This window comes from Rhinolophus sinicus, linkage group LG03, assembly GCF_036562045.2.
Source record: "Rhinolophus sinicus isolate RSC01 linkage group LG03, ASM3656204v1, whole genome shotgun sequence".
NCBI lineage: Eukaryota > Metazoa > Chordata > Mammalia > Chiroptera > Rhinolophidae > Rhinolophus > Rhinolophus sinicus.
Genome location: NC_133753.1, coordinates 4,422,410 through 4,437,084, shown reverse-complemented (window position 1 = coordinate 4,437,084; position 14,675 = coordinate 4,422,410). Strand labels below are relative to the sequence as shown.

At 57.4% G+C, this 14,675-nt stretch overlaps 1 protein-coding gene and 1 long non-coding RNA gene across 4 annotated transcripts; one reads left to right on the top strand and one right to left on the bottom strand.

Moving 5' to 3' along the window:
- Nucleotides 1-1,289: 1,289 nt before the first annotated feature.
- On the bottom strand, nucleotides 1,290-7,024 carry LOC109458154 (uncharacterized). Of its 2 annotated transcripts, none has more exons than XR_002139149.2 (3): nucleotides 6,713-7,009; nucleotides 6,374-6,529; nucleotides 1,290-1,615 (listed from the first exon to the last, which is right to left on the bottom strand). It is a non-coding gene; the product is annotated as an uncharacterized LOC109458154 (long non-coding RNA). The 2 variants fall into 2 exon arrangements; XR_012494527.1 differs by lacking the exon at nucleotides 1,290-1,615 and adding an exon at nucleotides 4,819-5,327 and having other exon boundaries at nucleotides 6,713-7,024.
- A 1,538-nt stretch (nucleotides 7,025-8,562) lies between these two features.
- SLC25A47 (solute carrier family 25 member 47) lies at nucleotides 8,563-14,387 on the top strand. Of its 2 annotated transcripts, XM_019751569.2 has the most exons (6): nucleotides 8,563-8,710; nucleotides 10,739-10,782; nucleotides 11,084-11,155; nucleotides 11,716-11,898; nucleotides 12,855-13,182; nucleotides 13,483-14,387. In XM_019751569.2, exons 1-6 carry the CDS (start codon nucleotides 8,683-8,685, stop codon nucleotides 13,761-13,763), a joined length of 936 nt encoding a protein of 311 aa, XP_019607128.1. In that variant the 5' UTR covers nucleotides 8,563-8,682; the 3' UTR covers nucleotides 13,764-14,387. The 2 variants fall into 2 exon arrangements, with proteins under 2 accessions (XP_019607128.1, XP_074183035.1); XM_074326934.1 differs by lacking the exons at nucleotides 8,563-8,710; nucleotides 10,739-10,782 and adding an exon at nucleotides 10,789-10,921.
- Nucleotides 14,388-14,675: the final 288 nt, after the last annotated feature.

Here is a 14,675-nt window from a genome sequence, read left to right as displayed (position 1 = left end):
TCCATTCCTTGTTTTGGAGGCTTGAGAGGAAGTCAAGTACCTTAATGAGGCAGTTAGCGGTAAGTCATAAATTATTATGGAACAACTGAGGAGATAAAGATGGCAACACATGTGCCCTCAAGTTAATGTCATGTTTCGTACAGGTGGCATGAGCCCTTGAATAGATGTAGATGTGAACAAAACTAACTGCATTCCTGTGTCCTGGATTTAAGTTTTCACGCTGTGACCTTTGACCAGCCCCACTGTCCTTCACAAGCTATCAGAGCCTTCTGGTTGATGATTATCTGTGTTCCTTAAAATGTAGCCATAAATATTTTTGTTTAGCAGCCGGATTGCATGACAATGGAGATAAATATGAAATTGATAATAGTATTGATTGTAAGCAATCATCCATCACAAGAACACCAGGAGGGTTGGCACCTGGTGCTACTGCATTCTTTGTTTCTTTGCTCCCTCCAACCCCACCCCACATCTAAGCTCTCCCCACGGGATGCAGCCTCACACCTCACCTCCTCCCTGGCCCGCAGGCTCCCTACAGTGCTGCACTGGATCCCTCCCCTGGACCCCTGCGGGGCTGCCCAAACGGGGGTGGGGTGGGGGGGGGCTCCTCCAAGGAGTTTCCTGAAGCTCACTGTTGGGTGCCTATTGTGCCCCCATGCAGGGACTTGTTGGGCTTGGGGACAAAGGTCCAGTCTGTGGGGAGCAGTGGAGGGGTGGGCTCTGGGGCAGGGAGGAAGGAGTGAAGGCACACACTGAGAGCAGATGGGGTCACTTGGCTGCACTGCTGGGTTACTAAACTGTAGAACCACATTTCTTATTAAAAGCTCTTCTAGAGAGTTCTGCATTTCCACGCTGTCCGAGAATCATTGACTCAGGTGGTGCACAGATAGTGACTGAGCGCTGCTCTGTGCCAAGCGTTGGGACAAGGCAGGCACTCCTCCCTGACCTCCAGGGGCTCCCTTGGCAGTTAGGGAGAGAAAGTGAAAATAAAATCACCAATGAGCTCGTGATGTCCACATCTTTGAGCCTGTTTTATTACATCAGCAGTGGGTTCTGTGACTGTTGTTTCATTCCTGAAGATAAAGTCACAGCACAGAGTGTGCTTTTCCTAACTCATTGTTCTCAAGGGCCACAGACACCCCACCCCACCCAACGGAGGGTCCCCTGCAGGGCTTTTCTCAGACCCTGCCTTTAAGGGGAGGAGGGGCCCAAGGCCAGAACAGTAGGAGGACAGCAGCAGGGAGGGAGTATCATGGGGCAGGGGAGGGGTCAAGCAGATCACTGAAAAGTGTGGAGTATTTTTTATTTTGTACAGATTTATAATTTACACAAGGTAGGTTCAGTGTGGAAAAATAAGAAATACCAGGAGGAAAAGAAAATTGCCTGTTCTCCCCACCCTGGAATCTGTTGAATTCAGTGAAGGAGGCTGTTTGGACCTGGGGTGGGGAGCAAGGCTGGAAGCTCAGGGTGTCACAGGGCAAGTGGGGTGGGCGTGGGCTGTGGACCGGCTGTGTAGACCTTCTGGGAAGTTAGGCTGTGTGTGCAGGAAGCATGCACAGGGTGGGCAGGGTCCTGCAGTTCCAGAGCAAGATTCTCTGCCTTCAGCTGTCCACACCTTTTCAGGAAAGGGACGATAATAGTTAATTTCTTTCTTTTTTTCTTTTTTAAAGATTTTGTTGGGGACGGGAAACAGGAGTGTGTACTTCCAGGATTTTTTCCAAGTCAAGTTGTCCTTTCAGTCTTAGTTGTGGAGGGCGCAGCTCAGCTCCAGGTCCAGTTGCTGTTGCTAGTTGCAGGGGGCGCAGCCCACCATCCCTTGTGGGAGTCGAACCGGCAACCTTGTGGTTGAGAGGATGCACTCCACCCAACTGAGCCATTCGGGAGCTCAGGGGCAGCTCAGCTCAAGGTGCCGTGTTCAATTTTAGTTGCAGGGGGCAGAGCCCACCATCCCTTGCGGGACAGGAGGAATTGAACTGGCAACCTTGTGATTGAGAGCCCACTGGCCCATGTGGGAATCGAACCGGCAGCCTTCGGAGTTAGGAGCATGGAGCTCTAACCGCCTGAGCCACCAGGCTGGCCCAGTTAATTTCTATAATATTACAAACCAAAGTTACTGCAATTAAGAAAAGAGTTAATTTAATTAGCTGAGGCCCGAAGGGGTTCCTAAGGGCATCTTTCACTGGACCTGCGAAGAGAAATCCTGGCCCCAAAAGGTCCCCTAATGGTGGCTGAGGGCACTGTAGTAGACAGGTGGGGTGGCCTTGTGGTGAGAGACTGGGGACCAGCCACTGGTGTGCGCCCTGGCACTGACGAGAGCCAGCTCTGCCTGGCGCGTCTCGTCCAGGTAAGTAAACGTTTGCTGTCTGGCCGTCTCTCCAGCCCCTCATCAGGTTCAGCCCGGAGTGGCTCACTGGGCCCCAGAGGATGGAGGGCCTGGAACCCCCGTGGGGATAGTCAGCCACTGTCGGTGGTCCCTCGGCCCTTGAGCCCACGGTGCCCAGAGGGGTCTTGGTGGGCAGACTTTGAGGAATTCACTTCTCTCTGTTGAATTTAGTCAACCCCAAAGTTGCCACCTGCTGGTAGGTTTCTTGTCTCTCAGGTCAGCTGGAAACTCAGTTTCCCCAGGGCTACTGGTTCAAGTGTGCTGTGGGCCTCCATCCCGTGTGCTCCGCGCCTTTGAGCCTGCTCTGTTGGCGTGGGCCAAGAGGCTGAAGGGAGGACTGCTCGGCCATTTGAGGAGATGACCAGAAACCCAAGACAGGGAGCGATATAAATAAACACTTGGCAAAGGCTTCCAGTCTAAAAATAGAACTAATGGTGGGGGCTGCCTGGGGACATCCTGGACTGACCAGAAGACCAAAGGGGTGGTTCCCAGCTAGAGTCGGGTCACCTGGTTAGGACAGAGGGGCCACACTGGGACAGGGGAGCTTGCATGCTTGCCGCGCGTTCAGTTGTCCCTGCAATGCGCAAGCCTCATGGAGCCATTCTCTGGTCCAGCCCTGGGCTGGCGCTGGGGTCTGGTGTGAGCCATCCCAGCTGTCCCCTCTCTAGAGGCTCCCACTGTCCCATGCGTGGGAAAAGGTGGGCTGAGCAGGCTGTTCCAGGCCGACAGTCAGTGTGAGCAGGCACCCGGGGAGGGGGAAGTGGTCACAGGAGGGCCCTGATTGAAGTGGCCGATCAGTTGGAGTTGGCACCGTGGGGAGGTGGGAGTGGGCAGGAGAGGGCAGAGAACCACATGTCCTGAGCCCAGAGGCTTGTCACAGACACAGTAGGCAGGCCCTTCCGGAGTGCCAGAGACACGAGAAAGGGACTGAGATGGCCCTCAGCATCCTGAAGTGGAGTTCCCCGGTTACAGAACCTCTCCGTGTGGGAGGGACCTTGGCTGGCTTGTTCTCCCTTCTTCCTGCCCTGGCTTCTCCTGTCGTGCATACCCAGCTTGAGGCAGTCACCTTGCTAGCCACAAGCCAGTGCCTGGTCTGGCCGTGTCTTCCTGGGGCAGCTGCACAGGGAGGGTGGTCCCCGCTCTGCCACCTGCCCAGTTGCTTCAGGCTTTGCCCACCGCAGACCCGTCCCCAACTCTATACCACATGGTCCAGGGCCAGGCTCAGGTGTGATCCCGTCATGGGGCTTGCTGTCCAGACGAAGGGTGTCAGGTAAGCTTCTCTCAGCCACCTTTGAGTGTCTGTGTGCCAGCAGGGCGTCTGGTGTAGCCTGCCTTCAGGGTTCCATCCACATGCACCTCTCCGTGTCCTTCCCAGCTAGTTCTGACAGCGCCCCTCCCTGGTGTCGTGCCAGCCTCTCATCCTCCACCTGCCACTGCCCTTCCAGGTCCATTATTTCCCCAGGTGTGCTGTGCCTACACCAACGAGATGTGTCTGCATGCTCCAGCCTGGGCATTCCGGGTTCTTCTCAGTCGCGACTCACCTGCAGCTTCACCCAGCACCCCCTGCCAGCCTCGTCCACGCGAGGACACCGTTCAGGCATGTCCTGTTCCTGTTGCCTGCAAGTGAGTCCCTACCCCTTCAAACATGGACATGACAGTGTGTCCCTTCTGAGACTGGGTCATAACACAGATGTGGGCACACCGGGTCTGATGCCTGTCAGCTCTGTGGGCAGGGGAAGGAGCTGGCACTGTGGGGCAGGCTGCCTGTGTGCTGTTTCCAGGAACGTCGTACAGGCAGGTGAGGCAGCAGGGAATGCCCTGTCACACGCTTTGCAATCGTGAGACCCCTTCTGGGGGCCATGGAGGCTTGACGACCCCACGCCCAGGACCCTAAGCCCTCAGTGTCAGAGGGACGCCAGAGTGTCTGGGAGGACTGAGGTAGGGGTTCATCCCACCCCACAAGCTGGTAGCTCCCCAGAGACACCTCCCTCCAAAAGGTGGCTGAGTCCCCACCCTGCCAGGGGCCGTGGGGTCTGCAGCAACAACTGGACATTGTTCAGATCCAGGCAGAGCATGGCAGGGCCAGGCCCCACGTGCACAGACTCGCGTCTCCTGTCCCACTTTACAGATAAAGACACTGAGGCTCAGGGAGGCGGTGACTGACTCCTGGTCACAGAGTGAGCTGGGTGAGCACCTGGGCTCTCCTGACCTGGACCAGGCTTGCCAAGGAGCCCTTTTCTGACAATGCCAAGGCTGCCGATGTCTGGAGCCAGCCTGGCCCCCTATGCCCACTCGGCTCCTGAGCTATTTCCGTCACTTGGCAATCCTCTTGCCCCCCCTGCTCCCCCCAAATCCTGCCCAAATGGCAAAGTATGAGACAGTTAAAAATAGCTCAGGTGTCTTTGACCCAGCAATCTCCGCACTGAAACACAAAAGTCCTCAAGTGTGTTTATTGGCACACTTTCTGTAATAAATCAGCAATGAGCCCAGAGGACATCGCTAGCAAATTAAATCATAATGGTCATATATGTAGAGCTCAGATCACGGCTCCCAGAGCTTTCCAGCTATCGGCCCTTTAGTTCTTCCAAAGCTGTTTGGCGGTAGGTCATAGATTTCCATGTTACAGACAAGGCTGCTGAAGCCCAGGTGAGCTAGTGGCTCCCTCAGGTCACGAGTGAGAAGCGGTATGCGAGGGCCACACCCGGGCAGCCTGGCTCAGCCTCCTGTCCATCGTGGCCACACCACGGGGACTGTGGATGAGCCCAGAAGGCAGTGAGTCTGCGGGTGCTTCCTGCAAGGCCTCCAGACACACCGAGAAAGAAAAGAAGCAAATCGCCAATAGACAGGAAAAAAATACTCGCGTTTGCCTGCTTCTGATTGGATGCTGGGACCCTGGCCTGGGCTGTGGGGCTCTCACTTTCTGTGTTGGCTGCGTTTCTTCTGTCTGGATTTAAAAACATATTTTGTAGTTATTCCTTCTGTTATAAAATGGAAAAATGGGGGCCAGCCCGGTGGCTCAGGCGGTTAGAGCTCCATGCTCCTAACTCCGAAGGCTGCAGGTTCGATTCCCACATGGGCCAGTGGGCTTTCAACCACAGGGTTGCCAGTTTGATTCCTCGACTCCCGCAAGGGATGGTGGGCTGCACCCTCTGCAACTAAGATTGAATACAGCACCTTGAGCTAAGCTGCCGCTGAGCTGCCGCTGAGCTGCCGCTGAGCTCCCGGATGGCTCAGTTGGTTGGAATGCGTCCTCTCAACCACAAGGTTGCCGGTTCTACTCTCACAAGGGATGGTGGGCTGCTCCCCCTGCAACTAACAACGGCAACTGGACCTGGAGCTGAGCTGCGCCCTCCACAACTAAGACTGAAAGGACAACAACTTGACTTGGAAAAAAGTCCTGGAAGTACACACTGTTCCCCAATAAAGTCCTGTTCCCCTTCCCCAATAAAATCTTTAAAAAAATAAAAAATAAAAAAAGCATCCTGGAGCCCTTTGTATTGGTTCACGCTTCGGTTGTCTGCCCCAGAGGATGGCCTGGGCCTCCTTGCTCGGGCTGGGGGCGCGGAACATGGTGGGGTTCTGGTGTTGGTGCAGGAGGCCTAAAGCAGGCCTGACTCCATGGGGAGGGGTGGCCCCAGCTGGTGACTATGGGCTCTGTCTCCTGTCATCCATGCAAGACTCAGAGAGGTCATAGCACTGACCTTACGTCACACAGCTGAGAGAGGCAGAGCCAGAAAACAAACCCAACTTGAGCATCTCCCAAACCACGTGAGGCTCTCCCTGGCCAAAACTTCAGCCTGCCCACCTACCCGACGGCCCCTTTGCCATCTGCTTGGTCAGGTCAAGCCAAGTGTGATCCTGCCCTGGGTCCATCCATTTCTGTCCATGTAGCATCCACCCCCACCCAGCCACCACCCAGCCATCCATCCCCCCATCCCTCCAGCTGCCCGCCACCCATCCCCTGACTTGTTTTCTCATGCATGTACTCACCCAGCCACTCCAGGGTGCCTGCCCTGTGCTGGGAGCTGCAGGTTCAGAGACAAACCCGGCACAACACTGCCTTCCAGAAGCTCACAGTTGGGTGGGGAACTGTTCAGACGTGTACAAAGCAGCTTAAACAGTGAGGTGGCATGTTTTCTGTTGCTGCTGTGGAGAAGGGTAAAGATTGGGCATGTTTGTTCAGGAAACAAAGGGCAGGTGAAACTTGGCTGCAGTGACTGAGAAAGCATGCTTGTCTCAAATGTCACTTTCTTGGGTTGCCTTTTCTAACACTGACCCTCCCCCGCCACTCCCTGTCCCCTCCCCACGCTCTCTCTCCTTGGCACTTACCACCATCTGACAGACTCTGTATTTTTATTGCGTTGCTGTCTGTCTTCCCCCCTAGAACAGAAGATCCATGGGGCAGGGACATTTCCTGTGTTTGTTGCTGTGGCCCCGTGCCCGGAACGTAGCATGCAGCGGGCATGCGGTGTTTGTTGCATGGGTGGGCAGTGGGCATGGGCAGGGGCAGCTCTTGTCCAGGGCAGAGATGATGCAGCTGCGGGCTGTGCAGATGGAATGCGAAAGTGGTCTGCGGTCTGACCGGAAGACTAGGTGTCTCACTCGATGTGGGGGGCAGGGGGTTAGGCTTCCAGGGCAATTCCTGGGCTTCTGGTTCAAGTGCCAGCTGGTCAGTGGCATTTGGCACGTTAGACACTACACAGGAAACATGGGACAAGCAGTTCCCTGTTCTTTCAGTTAGACAACATGCTTCAAGCTCCCTCATCATCTAAGGTGCTGGCCAAGCCCCCACTGTACTTGCCCCGCTCAGAACAGGCCTCTCACCTCCTTCTTTCTAGAACCTATGCTCCTATTAGAGCAGCCTTTATAATGGGCTGGCCACTTCCACAGTGACACACCTGGAGCTTGCTCTGAGTGGTCGCAGATATGAGGCAGGTACTATCCAGAAATGGAGGCACAGAGAGGCCAAGGGGCTTGCCCAAGGTCTCCGAGCTGGCATAAGTGACAACTCCAATTTGAATGCAGACAGCTTGGCTCCTAACCAGACTGCCTGCGTCTCTCTAAAAGCCAGGACGAGCACCAGGACTGGCCTTGGACGGGCTGCATCCTGTCCTTTGCCCTCTGTGTGGCAGCTGCCACTGGCAACGTGTGTCCCCCACTCCCCACACTCACAAGCTGCTGGGCAGTGTAGGTGAGGCTGTCCCTCATCGGTACTGTCTGTCGAAGGCCAGCCTGCAAGTCCGCCCAGAGGACTCGTGGCCCCTGCCCTGAGCGCCACCCCGATAGGGCTGCCTGCACCCTGTGAGAGTCAGGGACACTGAGCCTCAGGTCCTCGCACGGCTGCAATGATTTCGAGTGACCAGCACATGGAAGCAACCTCTTGTTGGAGTGGCTTCCTCTTCAGGGGTGTCCTGGTTTGGTTAGAAGCTAAATTAGCTGCCCTGGAGGTGAGTCCTGCGGGGCTGGGTCCCCTCGCTCAGTGATCCCTGCTCCATGCTGGGTCCAGGCTGGGCACTGGGGACTCAGAATCGAGGAAGACCTGGCCGGGGCCCTGGGGACAGGGGAGACAGGTGGTGGCAGTGACAGTGTGGGACCAGCGTGGTGTGAAGGGCGTGGGGCAGACAGTGGGCTGTGCCTGGTGTTCACGCTGCTCCTAGCAGGGCTCCAGCCAGCCTCCCCAGTGCCAGGCACTGTGGCCCAGCATCCCCGTTCCCTCCCTGCCAACTGGAGCTCCTGGAGGATGGGCCCTGGGCCTTATTTGCCTCAGTGCAGCCTCAGTTCTGAGAGTGTTTGTTGAATGAATAGGTGAGGGGGCTTTGAGGGTTCCCTGGGCAGGAACAATTCCAGGGGAGGCCCAAGGCCACAGATAAGGCCTGAGTTTGGTCTTGGAGGGACAGAGACATGACGGCTGCATTCCTGGACCACCCCCCACAGGAGGGGTCTGGATGTGGCCTGGGGCCCAGGCCTGCAGGCAGTGGGGACCGGGATCCTACTTCCCGAGAGCCTGGCACCTCCTGTGACCTCTCAATTACTTCCCCACACCTAGGTCCTGAGGGCACTGGGACAGGGGCCGCTGGGGAATGGGTGGGAGGGAGTCCAGCTGGGCATCGACCTGCTTACTTCCCAGCATGACCTCTGCCTCCGGGGCCACTGGTCAGTCTTCTGCCTCTTGGCCCCTGCCCTCTACCACAGGTATTTAAGGCCTGAGAGGAGCTGGCTGGGAGCTGTCACCCTGGTGGTGGCATCAGGCTGCTATCAGGCAGGAGACCCCAGGGCCTTCGCCACCACCCACGTTGTCCATGGATTTTGTTGCTGGAGCCATCGGAGGTAACAGACAGAGTCAGTGGGGCCCCGTAGGGAACTGCTGCTCCCAGGGGTACCAGGGGGAGCTGGGGGGCGCTCTGCCTTGGGGGGTAGCCTCTGGCAGGCGTGGGGTTTGAGGAGACACTCTGGAAGTGGCCAGGACCTGGTGTGGGCCATGGGTGCCGGGTGACAGGAGAAGATAGCAGGTTCCCCAGAGACTCAGGGAGGCGACGCAGGGCTGGGTGGAGGTGGAGGTGGGGTAAGTCTGCACGGGCCTGGGGGGCTCAGCCGGGAGGCTGAGGGGCAGGTCCAGGGGTGAGGGCTGCTGGGGGGTGGGGGGCACGTCCATTGCTTGGGCCAAGTTGAGGCTGGGAGTGATAGGCACAGAGGGGGGGCTGAGCCGTGGGAAAGGATGAGCAGCTCCAGGAGAGGAGGACGGACGACACTGCCTGGAAGCTGTGGGCTGGGGGGGCGGCGGGGGGGGGGGGGGGCTAGCTGGGCCCCAGCCCCGCCCACCAGCTGCTACTGTGTGCAGTCCTGGCCTTCCTGGGCCCACCAACTGTTTTCACTTCTGGGGAAAGGGCGTATTGCGAAAGACTGGTCCAGACAAATATCTGACCCATTGGGAAGCAGGCTCAGGACGGGCTCCGGGCTCCGGCTCCTCCCAGCTCCCACCCAGTAGGCTTAGGCTATTTTGGGTAAGGCACCCTTGGCCTTGTTTATCATGTGAAAAGCAGTGAGCTCTCAGTCGGGTTGATACTTCTGGGGACAGCGTGGGGTGGGGAAGGCAGCACTGAGCCAGGAAACACCAGGGCCTTGGCTCACCAGGAGGCTTTCTGAGGTGTGCCAGGCCTGAGACCAGCAGCTGCCCTGGACGTTAGCCTCCTAAGAAGGAGGCTCAGAGAAGGGGCTTGACTAACCCAAGATCACACAGCCAGGACCGGCTCCAGTGTCCTGCCTGTTTCCTCTAGAGCCCACAGAAGGCCTGGGTGGAAAGGGCCTCTGAGCTTTGCTGGGCCCTGGGTCACAGGAACCAGACGTGGGCCTTGTCCTTGAGGAACTCCAGTTCTGGAGGCAGAAATAGCATGCTGTGGGACAGCAGCAAAGCCATGTGACAGGGGCTCTGATCAACATGCCTCCTGGCACAGGGGCAGCCTATAGTACAGGAGTGAGGGAGGGCTCCAGAGAGGAGGCAATGCTGTGGCAGAGCTTTGATGGATGAGTAGGAGTTTGGTGAGGTATAGGTGAGGGTCACGGATGGTAATTCTACCAAAGTCAGTCTTTTGCTTCACTCTCTTTGTTCATTCATTCATTCATTCACTTTGTTCTTTGTTGAGTCCTGGGATATAGAATAAATAGGACTCAGTCCTCACATGCCTCACTGTCCTCAGATGGCCCTTAGCCCCTACCCCCAGGGTGTGTGTGTAAACCCCAGGGACCTGCCTGCTCACTCTCCAGCTTCCTCGAGGCAGTACTGGGGCTTGGATGTTGAGAAAAGGAAAGGAAGCAGGAATAGGATATTGACACCAGGCCCCCTTTTGTAGGGGCAGAGGGCCCTGGTCCAGGAAGCCTTCCCTCCCACTCTGTCCCATGCAAACTTGTGGTTCTGGGAAGGCCTTCACAGAGCCTTGGGATGACTGGGCTCTCCTACCTCCCAAGCTTTTGCTTGGTCTGTGCCCCCCACCATCCCCAAACCCTTCACAGCCTGAGGCTTGAGGGCTAATGCTTCCTGGCCTGGAGACAGGGCCCAGCAAATGCTGGACCAGAAGTTCTCCCAAAACATGACACCGGAGGGCAGGCCAAGGAGCTTCCGTGGCTTTCAGAACGAGGCACCCATGGGCCAAGACTCAGGGAAGGAGAACTCGCTAGCAATTGGTCAGGAGTCACCTCGCCTCACTTAGCCTCAGTTTCCTCTTCTGTAAAACGGAAGTTGATGAGCTATGGTGTGGACAAGAAGAGCCAGTGTGGTCTGCGCTCAGTGGGAGCATGGGCAGGGCTCACCCTCCTCCTCCCCGAGATGCGCTCAGGCTGCTCCCTCTGCTTTCCTTCCAGGTGTCTGTGGTGTTGCTGTAGGTTACCCCCTGGACACGGTGAAGGTACAACGATAGGCCTCCGCCACCCACCCCAAGGCCCCTCCCCGGGCTTAGGCCACCCTCTGAGTCTCCTGCACCCCGTCCACGGCCAGAAGACCTTTCCAGCAAGCGAATCAGCCTAACCCCTCCCCATGGTCCTGGGGTCGGTCAGCGTCTTTCTCAGCTCTGGGCCTCAAGCTTCTCTTAAATAGGGTGTCTGTCAGCATGACAGAAAATCAGGGGTTGGCTCTTCCCCTCCCCTAGGGCCTGCTGGCCTTGTGCTGGGCCTGGAGCCACCCCTTCCTGAAGTCTGATTCTCTCACAGGTCAGGATCCAGACGGAGCCCAAGTACACAGGCATCTGGGGCTGTGTCCGGGACATGTATCGCCGAGAGCGGGTAGGCCTGGGGCCAGGGTAAGGGGCAGGGGATATTGGCCTCAGATCCCATGCCTGCCACTCACCAACCAGCCAGGCAGGGTTGAGACCCTCGCTGAGCCTTGGTTCTCTCATCTTCTGAATGGGAATAATTGTACCAACCTCCTGGATTCCTCTGAGCCCTCCAGGCCGGGCACCAGTGGTGCTGGGTGGAGCTGTCAGGTCCCCAGGGTCCAGCTCAGAGACCTGTCCAGAGCAGGGACTCAGACATATACCAAAGTGAACTTGGGACTCAGTGCCAGCCAGGGATGAGGAAAAGGAAAGTAGCAGCAATAAAGCCTGCTAGTTCACCATCCTCGTCATCAAAGAGCTGCCCTGGGTCCAGTAGCTCTTTAGTTCCCCCATCACGACCTCACCAGCTGAGTACTGTGAGCACTGTGTTACAGCTCAGGGAGCTGAGGCCCTTGGCACTAAGTGAGGTGCCTGAGGTCCCGCCGCCAGGGGGCGCCAGTACCGGTCCTCTCCTTCTGGCGGCCCTCTCCCCTGACTCAGGCCTTTGGGTCCGGTCCATCTGCCCACCAGGTATGGGGCTTCTACAGGGGCCTCTCGCTACCCGTGTGCACGGTGTCCCTTGTGTCCTCCGTGTCTTTCGGGACCTTCCGCCACTGCCTCTCACACATCTGCCGCTTCCGGTATGGCAGTGCCGATGCCAAGCCCGCCAGGACCGACATCACGCTTTCGGGATTCGCCTCTGGCCTCGTCCGTGTGAGTGGGGTCGATGAGGGGGCCCTGGGATAGGGATAGGCCGGGAGGCCCTGAGAGGTCACCAAGCCCAGCAGGCAGGGAAACTGAGGTTCAGTGAGAACAGAGACTGGATGGAGGCTGGGGGACCATGGGTGAGGGCTCAGCTGACGCTTGCTAGCCAAGGAAATGTGAGCATACCAGGGAGCCTCTCTGAACATCTGTCTCTTCATCAGTAAGAGGCATCATGGTGAGGGTTAAGTGAGGTCATGAGAGGAAAGGCCCTAGCATGGAGTCTGACAGGTATGAACTCCAATGTAATAGCAACCAACTTTATTAGTAATATTATCATATGTCATACATTAATGTTATTAAATACCATGTTTCCCTGAAAATGAGACCTAGCCAGACCATTAATCAGCTCTAATGTGTCTTTTGGAGCAAACGTTAATATACGACCTGGTCTTATTTGAATAAAAGACCAGGTCTTATATAATATAATATATAATATAATATAATTAAATATAATATAGTATAATATAATATAACATAATGTAATGTAATACCAGGTCTTATGTTAATTTTTGCTCCAAAAGATGCATTAAAGCTGATGGTCCAGCTAGGTCTTATTTTTGGGGAAACATGGTACACTAAGTGTGTTATGTTTGTATTAAATACTTACATGAATTAAATCATATATTACTATGTCATTAGCATATTAATTATATGATTAAATACTTTCATGAACCAGAGTCACAGACATTTTCCTAACGCCTGCTCTGTGACAGGAAGGAGCCTCTGGCTGTGGTGGGTGGGCAGAGCTGGCTTTGAACCCCGCTCCATGGTGGCTGTGGGCCAGCCTGAAGCTTCTTGGAGCCCAGGCTCCCCGATGTCACCGTGGGGGACATGACACTCGTGGGGGGCCAGGTCCAGGCATGCGGACCTGGTCCCTCCTTACGCTTGCCTCGTCTCCGCTCCAGGTGTTCCTGACATCGCCCACCGAGGTGGCCAAGGTCCGCCTGCAGACGCAGACGCAGACGCAGACGCAGCAGCGGCGGCGATCCTCGGCCTCGTGGCCTTCGGCTGCGACCCCCCAGTGTCCCGCGCTTCCTGCTAGTCCAGTGCCTGGGCCCAAGTACCGCGGGCCGCTGCACTGCCTGACCACAGTGGCCCGTGAGGAGGGGCTGCGGGGCCTCTACAGGGGCAGCTCGGCCTTGCTCTTCAGGGACAGCCACTCCTTTGCCACCTACTTCCTCTCTTACTCCATCCTCTGCGAGTGGCTCACCCCCACTGGCCACAGCCAGCCAGGTGAGGTGGGGCCGGGGCCTGGGAAGTGGGGGCAGGCTCAGCTAGTGGGAACCCAGGCAGGGAGAACAGGCGTGGAGGAGTCTTGCGCATACTACGTAGTACCAAGTGCCTCCAGAGGGGGGCCTCAGCGCCCTTGATGCTGAGGGTCTGGATAGGCCCACTCTGTGTGGCCTTGGATGAGTCACATTGGAGTGAGCTCAGGCCTTCATTATGGCTGGGCCCCGCCCTGGGGGCCCCTCCCGCTCTCCTCTGGGGCCCCAATCTGCTTTCCATCAAGGCAGCCCTGGTCTCTCCCTGCAGATGTCTTGGGTGTGCTGCTGGCCGGTGGCTGCGCAGGGGTCTTGGCCTGGGCCGTGGCCACCCCCATGGACGTGATCAAGTCGCGCCTGCAGGCGGACGGGCAGGGCCAGCGGCGCTACCGGGGCCTCCTGCACTGTGTAGTGACCAGTGTCCGGGAGGAGGGGCCGAGGGTCCTCTTCAAGGGACTGGTGCTCAACTGCTGCCGTGCCTTCCCCGTCAACATGGTGGTCTTTGTCGCCTACGAAGCTGCGCTGAGGCTCACCCGCGGCTGGCGCAAGTAGTTGGCCCCACGCCCTGGGGGCCAGCCCGCTAGCAGCTTCCAGGGGTCATGTGGAGTAGCTAGAGGAGGCAAAGGGGAGTGTCCCTCCCGAGCTGTCACCCAGGACAGCCGGGAGCCTCTCTGCAGCCAGTCAGCGGGGCTTGGGCTTCGCCGGCCCAGCTGCAGACCAGAGGTCAAGGGGCCCGGCTGTTACCAGCCTGGGGTCGGCCCGAGTGTCACGTCACATGAGCCAGGGAGGAGTGGCCCCTTGGATGAGGACATCGTCACATGGAGTCATTGGTGCAGGTGGTCAGTCGTCATTCCAGCCTCCCTGGGGCCTCTCCCTGCCACCCCAACCCCATCCATTTACTCAGCTGTCCGCTGCCCCACACCCCACTCATCTCTCCACTGCTATTTAGTGCGCTCTTCATGCATTGTCCCTCAGACGCAGCCCAGTTGATCCCCACCAGATGGGACCGAGACGCAGCTGTCTGGTTCCACGCTGGCTCGTTCTGGGACCAGGCTGCTCAGAGAGGCACTGCTGGGCCGGCTCCGCGGGCTGGCATGCGGGCGGGTCACGCACCCTCACTCTGCCTGTAGACTCCGTGGGGGTTGGTTGCCGAGTAAACGTTTCTGAGGATGTTCAGTGGTACTGCTCTGTGGTCTGTGGGGCTGGTGACCCGTGTCCCCTCCTGGTTCATCCTCAGAGGCTAAGCCTTTCACATCTGTGTGACCAGCACTCCCATTGGGCAGATGGGCATCCCAAGGCCCAGCCCAGCACTGTGGCTGGCTCCACTTCCACGGCCTTTGGGGCTGGGGCCTGGCCTGTGCGCCGAGCCCTGCCACAGGGGCTGTTCAGCATTCAGCGCGATGGCTGCCCTCCTCGCCACCCCCATCCCAAATCACCCCCTTTTTGAGCAAAACTGGGTTCCAG